Consider the following 14706-nt stretch of genomic DNA (forward strand, 5'->3'; position numbering starts at 1 on the left):
TGTAACAGACAAACATAATGGGCTTAGGGGAATGAATAAGTAAAAAATTAACTCAATATATTTGGATTAATTTCCCAGGTGATTTCATTGCTATTTAGCTTAATAACTCTCTTTACCTCTATATAATTTTGTAGCACAACACGCTGGTTTCAGCAGAATTATCCCTGATAAGCCTCAATACAACACATGCACTGCAATAAGCAACAGACAGAGCCAACTGATCATTAGCCGGTGAACACTTCAGGGTGTTTGTCAGCAAAAGAGCCCAATGTTTCCCTGAGGAATTGTTGAGGTCAAATCGGAGCAAGAGGAAAAGCGAAAAGTGCATTTTTTTTTCCTGCACACATACAGCTCCTCGTGGATAAAACTGCAAATACAGCACCCTGCTGGTAACCCTGTTAATGTTCTGTAAATACCATAAATGTTTAGAGCAGCATACTTGCAACCTTTTTTTTTTCTTACATTGGGATGAAGAGAAAACATCCCCAGATTAAGAAAAACTTTTTTTTTCTTTTTTTTACAAAACCACAACATAACAAAATTAGTTAATATGTTAGTAATGCTTCTTACAATTTGTTTGTCCTTCCATGACAGTCAAGTGTTACCCCATGATATTTTGCAAAGTTAGAGAAGCATACTGTACAATATTTCTAGACACTCACAGTCCTGGATCTGCTCTTATGCTTTCTTTTCCTCAGTTTACAGGATTTAGGCAAAGGCACTGATGTGTCGATGAAACAAGGTTGATTTCTTTTTGTCTAGTGAACAATAGTTGGGACCAGATTCTTATAATTGTTAGAGATTTGGTGACCCGAGGTGACATTTTTACATCCGTTACCATGTTGCTCACTATGTGTCTGGGTAGGATAACATTGCGCCCTCTTCCAGTCTCGTTTCATCACACTTTTATTTAAATGTTATGTACATTTAAATGCATCTGTCAAATGANGTATGCGTGCGTGTGTTAACACATGCTCCAGGCTGGTGATGAATGTCCCTCTTTCTTACCAATATCTCATTGCTATGCCTAACCAGAATCTCTGAGCGAGCTGAGAGAAAGGAGTCTTGTGTGAAAGATTGTGCACATTCATCTGAATGTGCAGTCATAGGTGCGTGCGAGATAGCAAACATCCATCTGGCAGTAGGTATAAAAGTATTCCTCTGTAAAAACTGGACATTACCCAGGTAGCCCAGGTAACGTGTCTTGGAAGACTTTATAATTGTTCTGAAGTGTAAAGAGGAAACCAAAAACTGGACCTGGAGACAAAGAAACAGAAAGTCAAGCTGAATTTATCAGTGAAGGGGGCATTTTTCATAGAGGACATGTTAAATGAACAAGCATAAAACACAACATGACATTTTCTGTGAGGAATGCAGCTGCTGTTAACACACCTGTGCAGTTCCTGTCAATGTGTCAAAATGTTTGGTGTGGGAAAAAGAACTGTAGTGATGCAAACCTCTTCAAGGACAATCTGGGCTGTTCTCCACTCTTTTTAAAGAAAAAAAGGAAATACTTTTCTTTTATTCAGCTAACAACCAACCAAGTTTGTTAGGGCTGTCAGTGCATTCTGGTGAAAAACTCACATAAAAGACCCTCAGGCCAAGTGCAGGTGTTGAATAAAATTCATAGTTTTAAACAGGTAAATGTGTCCTTTTTGTGCTATTTGAAGCTTTAAAAAGTAGTCACTTATTTTGTATCTCGAGAAAGAAATTGAATATTCCAAGTAAACCTGACAAAAGTATCAGACTTAATCTATCCATACGCTCTTGCTTTTACTTTTCAATTTGAAGTGGCTTTGTCTTCTCTTTGATTTTCTTTCTAATAGAAAGCCCTCCAGATCCAGTGATTGTGGTAATTTTGCCTCTTTCCTGAGCAAAGATGCATATAGAGGTGTTGTTTCCATTAACTTTATGTACTTATTTATTTTAATTTTCCCATAGAATAGACTTATGTTCAGCTATACGCCTTCAAGGGAGCCATTAACTGAGGTTACTGGTGGTGTTAACTACATTTACTCTGTTTTTATTTCCCATAAAAAAAAAAAAAACATCCCTGGCCATGTACCTCTGGATTTAGGAATGTCTCTTTCCTAGATCAAGACACTGATTGAGCTATTGCTGATTTTAATTCTACATAAAATGTACATCTGCTGATGAATTCATGTAATTTTTTGCCTTTGCTTTTCAGTGGGTTTTTTAATACAATGATTCTGCCGGGGTGAACTAGGGTGCACATTGTGCAAGACAAGTTATTGCTGATGTAGGAACTGAAGAAGCTTCTTACAGCTTCACAAAATGGAAAAAGTGCTCAATGTAACCACTGTAAGAAGGTATTGCTGTGCACCAAAGATGGATCATGACACCACCTCTAGTTTCTGATTAAAAACTTATGATTTGTTACCATATTAATATTTTTAAGGTGTATATTTGACAACTGTGTCTAAAACTTCGGTTAATTAGATAGATTAAATGTACTGCAGAGTGTAAGAAATGCTTACCAAGCTGCATTATAATAAATATCTTGTTTCCCACAGAAGAAATTTCGTGCTCAAAAGGGACACAGAAAATAAATGAGAGAGCCTTTCATTTAAAAAAAAACAAAACTGCCTGAATGCAGTCATGAGTCGGCTATATACACCTTTGCTGGCTCTGACCATCCTGACCTGCCACAATTTATTAAAGTCCAAGCCCACTTCTTTGTAAAAGCTCACTTTAATCTGAAAGACATTATAAGTGTCCAGAACGGCTTTAAAAAATGAAGTTTATGGCAACTTATAGGAGTCTATTTTCTGCCCGTCGCCTCGGTGATGAATAATGTATCCACCCCAAATAAAAAGTGTCCCTCTTGGTGTCACCTCTTATAGAGGAAGTCTGGTCTATGGACCAGAAAGAAATCAACCAGCAAGACGGGGAGGAAAACGAGAACTGGGTATCAATCAGAAACGCACGCACACAACATGCACATTCACACGCATGCAAACACAGACACACACTTTCATTCTGTCTAGTGGCTGATTTATTGATTTTGATGAAAGCAACTAGACCACTCTGACCTAGCCGGCTCCCATCTCTATTGGTGTCATTTCAGCAGGCAATTACTGGGGGGATCGTTGAACCTTTCCATCTCTCTGACATACACAAACACACAGAGGCACGCACACATACAAAACAATGAAGAGTGATACATTACACAAGCCTGGTTATTTTAAACATTTTCACTTTCAAGCTATTGCGACAAATTTGCAGTATAGATTGTTTGTTTTTAAAGCTGAAGCACATTGAGATGGATGTGTGATGTCTCAGCAAGAGCAGGATAAACTATTTTCTCTATGTTCTTGTCAGCTAAAGCCATAAAATGTTGTGGGTGAACTTGCTCTTTCCGCTCATTGGCACTAAAATGGGTATATTATTTATTTCCATATTTTCAGAAATTATGTGATAAAGTACTTAATAATATCAGTCCATTATTAATGGATCTCTTAGAAGTGCAATGACTAAAGTGGAAGAGCACAAGATGGAAATTTGCTTAACAACCAAGAAAAATCACTAAAAACTTAAAAAGGGATCACTGAATAATTATTATGTATAAAACAGACTATGTCATCGGAGACAGGCTGAGCAGATTGGTAAAGTACACCTGAGGCTCCTGACAAGCATTGGGAGTTTAAAAAGGATACAGAGAACAAGTGGAGATGATAGGACTGGTCTGTTGAGATGTCTTTTTTTATAATTTGCATGTTGGCAGAGAAAACTTTTTTTTTTTTCACCTGTTTGACTTCTGCGTCTTTCACTGCAGGTGTTCTGTAACTTTATATTTTGTAAAATTTTCTTAACATTTGACAGCAAAACTGTTCTTTCAATTTAGAATGAACAACAGTGACTTGTATTTTTTCCCCCTTTAACTTGAACAGAATTAGTCACTGGGAAGCATAAAAGCAAAAATGATTTATGTTTTCTTTTTTATTTCTCACACTAAAAGATGGATTTGTATTTTGTATTCAACCTCCGGATCAATCATCTGTTGGGCCATGTTTTGCTGCAGATCGACTGCATATCTTTTAGGCTAAGTCTCTACCAGATTTACACATTTTGGAGACTGGGATGTTGGCTAGACAAGTGCATCTGATTTCCAAGTATTGCTACAGATTCTCAATTGGATTTATATTGAGTCTATCAAAGGAATAGCTTTGATCTATATCATCCCATGGTATCTCTAGTGGCATGGTTAGCATTTATGTCCGACTGGGAGGTGAACCTTCACTCAGCTTTCACATTTTATTTGCAGCCTTTGTCAGTTTTTCTCAGTTTTTAGTCCATTTTGCCATTAGTCAGCGCTGACCAGCTTACCTGCCTCCAGAGAACTCTTAATTGGATATGTTTAAGAGAAAAACAACTCCAAACTTGTCATTTCCAACATGCATACAAGATCCAAAAACTTGGATTTCTATTATATAAAATGCAAAGCACAATAACATTAGATAGAGCAGAACTTTTGATCTTCTTTTATTTTTTGCTAAGCTGACAGTTTTATTTTGTTTTCTCCTCTAATGTCTCTCTTGCTAAAAGAACATAATTGAAAAGAAGAAAAAAAAGTAATATCGTATCAGCGGCCAGGTTCAGAGGCTATATGCAAAATTCAAATCAAGCAGCCACAATTTGTTTGGCTGCAGTAAACAGTCAATATGCTTTCACTCATGACTCTTGTTCCCAGCAGTTGTTAATCTTCTTAAAAACCAATTTAGCAGCAACGACTAAAGCAGAACTCACTGCGGACTACGGTCCTGGAGCACAGAAGTGTCTAAATGTTGTGACATAATTACGCCACTGGAGATCAAACTGAAATAAATTTGAGAGGGGGGGGAGGGGGGGACAAGTTTCACTACATATTTATTCAAACCAAGCCAGAGCAGCTATCGATTTTGGTGCTGAGAGGCTTCATTGGCCGGCCTATCCAGGCATGAAAACGGAGGCTCTTAGAGGAGAATAAACAGTGATAATCCGCATTTAAGCAGCTTAATGTGAGGTGCTATACTCCTGGTGATTAATGTGTCTAGAAGGGCTCATCTCTGCATACTGGTTCTCGTTCATCAAAGCATAAAATAGCACATTTATGAGGGAGGTATTTTTGCACGTTTTGTCTGAAAAAACAATTCAGATCAGAGTAGTGAAAAGAGCAGCATTAAAACCCTAGGGCTGTATGCATGAAAAGCAATTTTTGGTTTATTAAAAAAGTTTTTTTTTTTTTTTTCCCTTTGGTGTTTTAACATGTTTTCTTGTCTTTTTGTGACCATAACGCCCAAACCGTGGTGTGCAGGAAATTGCATTGGTTCATATTTTGCTTTATAATCTGACAGATTTACACACAAAGTCCTGATATAATGTTGCACCTGAATGTTACGACCTGCTTACATTGCAAGAACCTGCCTATTCAGCTGCATATTCACTAAACATTAAATTATAATACTGTAGCACATGTGACATATATTTCCCTTATTTATAATGTTTTACAAAAGGATTCAAACCCTTCAGACTTGTTTTTTTTTATTTTTTTTTTTATTTTTAACATTATAGCCATGAACTTAAATCTATTTTATTGGGACTTTATGAGCCAAGTCAACAGAAAGTAGAGCATGATTGTAGAGAGCAAAAATTGTATTCATTTTGTAACATGTTTATGCCGTTCTCCTCCTGGAAGTTACAGCTTGCAGAAAATTAAAACAAGATGCTATAAAAGCCAAACTACTCTTAACACTGCTAAACAAACTAAAATTAGAAAAAGGCAAGATAAGACTGCAAACTTCAATTCGACAACTTCTTCCTCCAAACTCCCAAGATCCATGCTGTCAGGAAGCTGATTTAGCCAAATACTGGACTTAAAGATCAGACAGCAATGCAGTCTTTAATGATACACTTTAACACCTCTAAGGTGTGTCAAAGGGAGACTTTTTTTTTTTCCCTTTCACTTGTAGTTTCTTTGCAGGACCTGCTCAGTGAACAAACAGCAGGAGCGCTGGACTAACAGCAGGCAGCTCCCAGGTGTGAACTGGAAATCAGAAGCTGTGGAAAATAAAGAGCAAGACTTCTCGTTTAACCACAGCGGATGAAATGCGGTGTCTTTACCGCTGAAGCTGACAAATGTGCTTCTGATGTTTCCAACTCAGATTACAGTTTTTCAGGGAGTCATATGTTTGTAACCCTTAAAACAAGAAACCCAAAACCTAACAGAAATAACTGAAAAGTTTTTGTATGAAACAAAAGCAGCAAGATCGATTCAAATGTAAAGATGGGGATTGACTTCAGACAGTGATGCAGTACCTCTGTGGGTTTGGCTCGTTGTGTTTGTCCCTCTCATGCTTAATCATTCTGTAGCGGCCGATGCGGACGTCTGGCCTGGACACCTTCATCCCGTTGAGAGTGATCCTGCAACACATACAGATGGAATATCCATTAGAGGACGGAGAGAGAACGAAAACACAGAGACTGAGGGGAAAAAAAAGGGTAAACTGCAAGAGAAAAAAAAAACTGAGAAAAATCCCAACTTCAATCTCAGATGGTTTACATTGCCATTTTATTTGTGTTCTCCACTACTGAATCCCAAACATTCATGGAAAATTTTATTGAGTCAATCAAATTAATTGGCACCTCTGCCAGATGTGTAAAACACCTTTTACTAGGGCACAAACAAAAATAAAGAGAGAAAAATGTCACTTTTAATTTTTAGTACATTTATTCAGAAAATCCAAAAGAAAGAAACAGCATTTTTTTGAAACAAAAAACAAAACCAACCAAACAAACAAAAAACATTTGTGCCTATAAGACTTTTTCTCAGTTCCTTTTTACCAAAGCTCCTCTAGTCCTGGCTTCTCTCTACTGGTTTTTGTTGCAGACACTGCAGGTTTCATGTCGGGTTTAGTGCTGGGGCTAGTCACCGTCATGGAAGAAGGTTGATTTGATATCTTGTGAACCATTTTTGTATCGATCTGGTCTTATTGCTGGATCTTTATCCTGCTTACAGAACGCATGTGTCATTTTCTGACAGAAACCACAACATTTTTATTCAAAATGTCCCATTTTAAATAAGTAATTGTGCTATGCCTTCTGAGAATGTTCCCAGTGACTATAGAAGAAAAAAAGGCCCAGAGCGTGACACAAACTGTTTATCATACAAAAAAGGTGTTTTCTTAGCTAACGGTGTTCTCACACTGGATAATCCAGTAGACTCGGTTCGACTGGGGACTGAAAACTTTTGGACTGGTCTATGACCTGGTAAGTATTCACATATGCATTCAAACCACACCAGAGTTCATGTCGACCAGGTATTTAAATGGACCAGAGTTTGCTTTCTTGGTCTGCATCAGAGTTCGATTCCACATTCACATCTTCCCAAGTGAACCAAACTTCTGAACAAACCAACCAGAGTTTGATTTAATTACTGAAACTCAATACAACAGAGAGTGAAAACCTTGGATTAAAAAGTAATATTTCAACTTATTTCAAAATTTCTTACCAACTGAACCCTCCAGTGTTGACTTTTTATTTTTATTTTTTTAAGAAAAAACTTTGGAGAGCTGCTTCTGTATCCGAGGGTGTGTGGCAGTTTTTATTTTACTGTGTTAGTTCGAAATTGATCTGTATTTGGAGACTGAATGACATTATAATACTGCAAAGATCTGACACAAGGGCAAAGTAATGACTAATGCAGCAAGAAATGGTGCATAGACAACTGTAATGACAGATCTGCTCCACATAGCACCTGACTTAAACCCTGGGTTTCATGGAGACGTTGATATTCATATATCCAGAGGCTGAACACGTATGCAGTGCTCTGGTTCATGCATTCAGTGAGTTTAAAAAAAGCATTCAAGCTGGATATTGCCAGTCAGCAGCTGGAAACACACTAAGCAATCAAAGATAGAACTCTCTCTTAGCTTCAGCCTTTAAAAAAAGACTAAAGGTCTAAAGACTGTTTCTCTCTTTATAATCTGCCCCTTTTTTCTAACCTTTTCTTTTTTGTCTTCTGTATTTCTGCTCAAATATTTACATCATTTCAAATGTTTGTACAACACACAGGTCTATAAGAAATCTATTGATGTTTATAGGTTGAGGAAGATTGATTTTATTCAGAACAAGGGCACAATTTTGGGGACACTCGCCGTCTTGTTTCAGTGTTACGTGGCTGTAAAACTAGATTTCTTTTTTTTTTTAATCTCGTTTTAAACATGTAAAGAAACTGGTTCCTGTCTGCGTTGATGAGTAGTCCTGCAGTAGCATGTTGTGAAGGGCCATTTACTTTTCAAATAAAGACTAAAAAAATAAACAAGTGAAGTATTTTCTGTTGGTACTTCATCAAAACATAATAAAAAAAATCCCCTCAAGGTTTAATGTGAAACGTAATATGTTTCTCACACACTAATGACAGACACAAACAAGAAACATAAAAAAAAGACAACAGATTTATGCTTAATTAAAACCAAAAGTTCACCAACTGTACATTTCCTGTGTGTAAGCAGATAAGCAGTATTTCAAAAGAGCTTAAGTTTTGTAAACAATAATTAATTTGGTGTAAAGAGATGAGCGTTTTTAGATTTTTACTGTTGTGTTGAATGTCTGTTTTATAATATATTCATCACCAATGACAAAAAAAAGTACATTTTCACTTATCTGAAAGATTCACCAACTGCACAATTCTTAAGTAGTAAGTGGTATGAGGTAAGTAGTATTTCAAAAGATCAGAAGAAATCTTATCTTGTTGTTAATCTGTTGCTAAGAGATGAGCGCGTTTTCTGGTAACCAAGTGCCGCAAAGTAAACATCCGATTTTTACTTTTGCAAAAGTAAAAATTTGAAGGCAGTGCACTAACATTAGCACAAAAATAGCTACTGCCCACATTAGCAGTAGTCTTTTCCATAAAATATGCTTTTTAGCTATTTTGTTTATTTACTAGCCATGTTTAGCACACTGAATGGAGGAAGTCAATGTAAGACAACATGCTAGTGCCACATGCCACTGGCAGCATTTAGACCAACATTAGCATTTTGGGTAATTTTAGCTTGTACACTAATTCTAACATACTGAATGGAGTAAATCCATATTATTCAACATACTTGTGACTCTCCACATGCTATTGAGTACATTGTAGCTTACTTTAGCATTGATGCTAATTTTTAGCATCAGAATGGTGGGTACGAGTTTCTTCAGAAATTTTCTAGTTAATGTTATTATGGGGTCATTGCTGCAGTATTTGAGTCACAGTTGTTGATTCTGTTGCAGTGGGATACATGGGTGGTTCGCTATTAAGGTTTTTCTTCAATTCTCTTTACATTTTCATTCTTTTTCTATAAGCACATTTTTTACTTACTGTTTTTCCATTCAGTTTTGCCTCTATGCTTTTATCATCACTTGTTTATTTTCACCCTCCGTCTCCTCCTCTGCTCTTTCCAGTTTTTACTGGAAACTGGAAAGAGCTCAATTTCTGCATCACTTCCCCTCTTCTTTAATCTCCCATACAGACGAGGAAAATGTAAATGAAGCCCATAAAAACAACAACAAAAAAAATAATCAAAAACAAATTGCCTGATAAAAGATTACAGACCCGAACTGAATTAAAACAAACACAGAATAATTTTACACAGAAATAAAACAGAGTCTGACTCCTTTTCTTTTTTCTTTCTCTGAAGCCTCAGCAATTTTGCTGAGTTGGCACATATTTGTTTATGATTGCCTTTGACAGAGTGTGCATGCATGCATTTGAGCAAGCATGCATATGCATAGTTTTAGGGATTTATTTTGATGCAAATAATGTGAGTTTGACAGTACGAAGTCTCTTGTAAGCCCTTTTTTTCCCCCCATTCAGCTTCTCAGTGATTTATATTATTCCCAGTTCTGCATCTTTTAAATAACCCCCTTTGTGTCCTCTGACCTGCAGAGTGTGCAGGACTTCATGGTCTTGAATAATTTCTTTTTCACATGATTCAGTACAGACTTTAAAGTGTTATTTGAATCACATATGGTGCAATTCTAGAAAGAAATCTTAGGGAAGCTCAATAGTTGGTTTAGCTAACTGTCTGTATCATTCCACAAAAATTAAATAATGTTCTATATATTTAATAAAATGTGAAAAAAAATGAATTTACTTAGAAAATGTATATGCAGAAGCAGAAAATCAAAACATTTTAGCAATGAAACACTCCTTTGTAACAGTAATTCTTTGAGGCAAATGCAATTTTAAATATATTTTATATAATTCACTGTAACAGACAAACATAATGGGCTTAGGGGAATGAATAAGTAAAAAATTAACTCAATATATTTGGATTAATTTCCCAGGTGATTTCATTGTTATTTAGCTTAATACCTCTCTTTAACTCTATATAATTTTGTAGCACAACACGCTGGTTTCAGCAGAATTATCCCTGATAAGCCTCAATACAACACATGCACTGCAATAAGCAACAGACAGAGCCAACTGATCATTAGCCGGTGAACACTTCAGGGTGTTTGTCAGCAAAAGAGCCCAATGTTTCCCTGAGGAATTGTTGAGGTCAAATCGGAGCAAGAGGAAAAGCGAAAAGTGCATTTTTTTTGTCCTGCACACAAACAGCTCCTCGTGGATAAAACTGCAAATACAGCACCCTGCTGGTAACCCTGTTAATGTTCTGTAAATACCATAAATGTTTAGAGCAGCATACTTGCAACCTTTTTTTTTTCTTACATTGGGATGAAGAGAAAACATCCCCAGATTAAGAAAAACTTTTTTTTTCTTTTTTTTACAAAACCACAACATAACAAAATTAGTTAATATGTTAGTAATGCTTCTTACAATTTGTTTGTCCTTCCATGACAGTCAAGTGTTACCCCATGATATTTTGCAAAGTTAGAGAAGCATACTGTACAATATTTCTAGACACTCACAGTCCTGGATCTGCTCTTATGCTTTCTTTTCCTCAGTTTACAGGATTTAGGCAAAGGCACTGATGTGTCGATGAAACAAGGTTGATTTCTTTTTGTCTAGTGAACAATAGTTGGGACCAGATTCTTATAATTGTTAGAGATTTGGTGACCCGAGGTGACATTTTTACATCCGTTACCATGTTGCTCACTATGTGTCTGGGTAGGATAACATTGCGCCCTCTTCCAGTCTCGTTTCATCACACTTTTATTTAAATGTTATGTACATTTAAATGCATCTGTCAAATGACTCAAACCCTTTGACAAACCTTGTGACCCGCTCACCTGTGGTGATGCTGCACCAAGAAGTACTCAAGGAAACGGTACAAAAACCTTTGAGTGCAACTTCCTTCGTCATAAAATACAAACAAGAATAGAGTAGCATCAGATTTTAGCAGTTTAGCATTCTGTGGTCTGCTTGACATTTACATAAGCATTCGAACCGCGCTACAGTTCACTTCAACCAAACTGTGTTCCAGGTTTTTAGGCGGACCAGAGTTTGCTCTTTTTGGTCTACATCAGAGTTCGATTGTGTATTCACACCTTCCCCAAAGAACCAGGCTACAGGACCAAAGCTGGCGTGAATGCACCCTACATTTCAATAAATTTCATACATTTCCCTTTCAATAGAAAACTCTTCTAGCCAAAAACACAAATTTGCTAACCTCCCCCAGCCAAAAAAACAAAACAAAACAAAACAAAAAAAAAACACCAACACAAGTTCAAACATGTTTTACATTTCACCAGAACAAATAAGTGAGATAAGATCATGTTGTTGGGTAAAGGAGACTTACGACTTATGTCTAAAAGGTTCAGTTGAAGTCTCAGTTTTAAACAAGACGGTGATGATGATCGATGTCCCAGATCGGCCTTCAGTGCCATCTTATACACATACTACTCTGTATGTATGTGAATAACAGAGTTTTGACCTTTATCAGAATCAAACTTTAGCTAAAAGCTGCAATGACACATCGGAACAGTGAATATGTTCCACGGCTCCGACTGGCAGGAGACAATAACACAGAGTGACAGGGCAGTGTGAACATTATGTAAGGAGGAACAGGACAGCCAGGATCATGTGAAGCTAAGAGAAGGAAAGCCTCTCCACTGGGAGATGGATGCAACCCAGCAACAACATGTTGGACCAAAACCTATACTGTGACAAAGCAGATTGGTGGCTGCTATAAAATTACCAACCACATGTAAGCTTTTAATACAAGTTCTTGGGATTTTCTGCATTTCAGTTGCATTTGTATCTTGTATTGCGCGCTGTGTTCCTTGGTCATCATGTTGCGGTTTTGTAAAAAAAAAAAACACACACACAAAAAAAACATGTATTATTTTCCTTTCACGTTACAATTATTATTTTTATTTATAAAAATATTTGAATAGTTTTATTTAAGGCAATGTGTATGACTGGGTTTAATGTAAGGAAGCAGCAAATTATGTTCGATGGTCTTTCAACAAAGTGTCAAAGTTTCGCTCCTCTTTGATGCGGCAGGAGAAAAGACTGACCTCCTGCAACTAGAGTCAGAATAAAAAGCTGAATATAAATTTAGCCTTCCTAACTGAATATATTACACAGAAATGTTGTCTAAACTCCTAGAACCACCAACTAAAAAGGTATGAACCCTGCAGATTGTCCAGCACTTTTCTCTCCATGTAAAAGCAAATGCTAAAATGTTTTATCATGAAAAGCTGCATTGGTGCCCAGCGGCGGTCTTGACAGTGGCCTAGAGAGAAATGCATACAGTCTCAGACATTTCATTGGATTAATCAGGAATTTTTAAAGCTCTTCTCCCCTTATTCCCACCAGTGGAGGTAATTGCATTAGCGCAATGAAGTGGAGAAGAAGGTAAGTCTTGACTCGTGTCTTAGCTCTCGCTGCCTGTGCAATAGAGATGCTCAAGGAGGAGAACTGCCTCATGAGTGCCAAAGTGAATAAATTAATCTATTCCTTACTTTATTTTTAAGTGTAGGAGTTACAATTTAAGACAAGATTTCATCAAAAAATGAAAAGGCGGCCCCAGATATGCTAAAATACAAAAGTGCATCATTTTTATTTTATTTACTACCAAATAAAATTCTTATATTTTTATATTCTACAATCGGTGACAGTAAAGTTGTTTCATTCAGCAAACTCCCACTTTTTAAATCGCAAATCCAGCTTTTTGGGGATTTCCAGTTATTTTTCTTACTGGGAACCAACAAGCGTAAAGAAACCAAGCACTAGTTCATATTCTTCAAAACAACTGTGAATAAATGTTGTAGGTAATTACACTCTAATCAATATAGTGTAATATTTTAGATCCAGTAGGAATAAAAGTTGTTTTAAATAAAAGCGGTTTCAGCATTTTATGAATATTTCTTTTTAAATTTTACTAAACAATGCAAAACTACTAGAACTGTGCTGAGTTGATTTCAGGCCGTATACATAAAAATTTCATACCAGCTCATACAAGACAGGATGGTGAAGCAGAAAGACTTCTTTGAAGACAAATCTAGACTGAAATGTGCCTCTTATTATATCTGAAAGTCTTTTTTATATAGATCGGCTTTCCTGTTTAGCACTAACTGAAATCTCTGCCTCATTTTTTTCTCTTTCCTATCCCTTTTCACATCATGTACTCACTTTCAAGTTATAAAGATTCAGGGCAACATTCAAGGCAGGCTAATCCTGTATATGTTCAACAAAAGGTCTATAAGCTGCATTTTGCTGTATTTCCACTCCACTGCCTCCTTCCATGTGGATATCCTGTACCAGCAGCTGCTGACTGAGACTATTCTGTCGGACCATACCTTCCACTCAATGCTTCATTTCTCTCCCTCCCTCCTTTCCTCTCTGCTCTTCCCACTTGCTTCTCTAATTTCCTCCTGAAGCAACTTTCCTCCTCTGTCCTGTTATATCTTCCTTTTTCTGTCAGCACATCCCTTATTGTTGTGTGTGTGTGTTTTTTTTGTTTTGTTTTGTTTTTATCCATAGCGATCGACCATAGAGGGTAGAAACAAGATTGTACCAACTTGTTAGAAGATAAAAAATACATAAATAAAAATACTAAAATATTCACTGAGTAAGGTCACAGCACATGCCTGGAATCACTTGTTTGGTTATAGAAACTGGAGTATCTTACTGCGGCTCAAAAACATGTTTCAATTTAAGTGGAGATACTGCCCAGGTTCTCAGACACTATTTTACCATTTGACGACAGAAATATTCACATTAGATGTTGTTAAAATATATAGAATCTGTGCATTGTGGAGGAACGGAGAGTCAACAGGAGAAGCACAGCAACAGAGGTAAGTATTTTTTGGGTTGGTTAAAGGAGAGCTCTTTCTTTTGTAAGGTCTGAAACAAGGACAGAACAGTTATTACTACTGAAATTACTAAAGTAACAAGTAATTTTCCAAACATTCCAAACACAGCAGCAGGATATTAAAAGTTTATTTTCCAAGTTAGGGCTCAATTTTCTCCTACTTCTGATTAAATTTAAAGGAATGATCTAATTTACTAAGTAGATCTTAGGAGTCCTTACACAACTACAAGCGTTTATTGTACTTTATTCAAAAGGGAAACTAGCATGAGGCTAAAATAAAAAAAAAGAAAATCAATTTGGTCTATTAAGATGCAGAGTAGCTGCATTTTAAATTCAATAATTCAGTGTAGAATTTTTTTTCCCCCAACTCTACTTGAAACTTTTGGAGCAATCTAAGTTTAGCTGCTGGTGTGTGTGTGTGTGTGTGTGTGTGTGTGTGTGTGTG

At 36.6% G+C, this 14706-nt stretch overlaps 1 protein-coding gene across 1 annotated transcript in view; it reads right to left on the reverse strand.

Annotated features, from left to right (window-relative positions):
- The window catches only part of b4galt2 (UDP-Gal:betaGlcNAc beta 1,4- galactosyltransferase, polypeptide 2), a 171942-nt gene that overhangs the window by 18016 nt on the left and 139220 nt on the right, over positions 1-14706 (reverse strand). The window contains exon 7 of the mRNA XM_007548574.2: positions 6316-6420. Within this exon, the coding sequence (XP_007548636.1) occupies positions 6316-6420 (105 nt within the window). The remainder of the gene's footprint in view (positions 1-6315; positions 6421-14706) is intronic.

This window comes from Poecilia formosa, unplaced genomic scaffold, assembly GCF_000485575.1.
Source record: "Poecilia formosa unplaced genomic scaffold, Poecilia_formosa-5.1.2 Scaffold27, whole genome shotgun sequence".
Lineage (NCBI taxonomy): Eukaryota > Metazoa > Chordata > Actinopteri > Cyprinodontiformes > Poeciliidae > Poecilia > Poecilia formosa.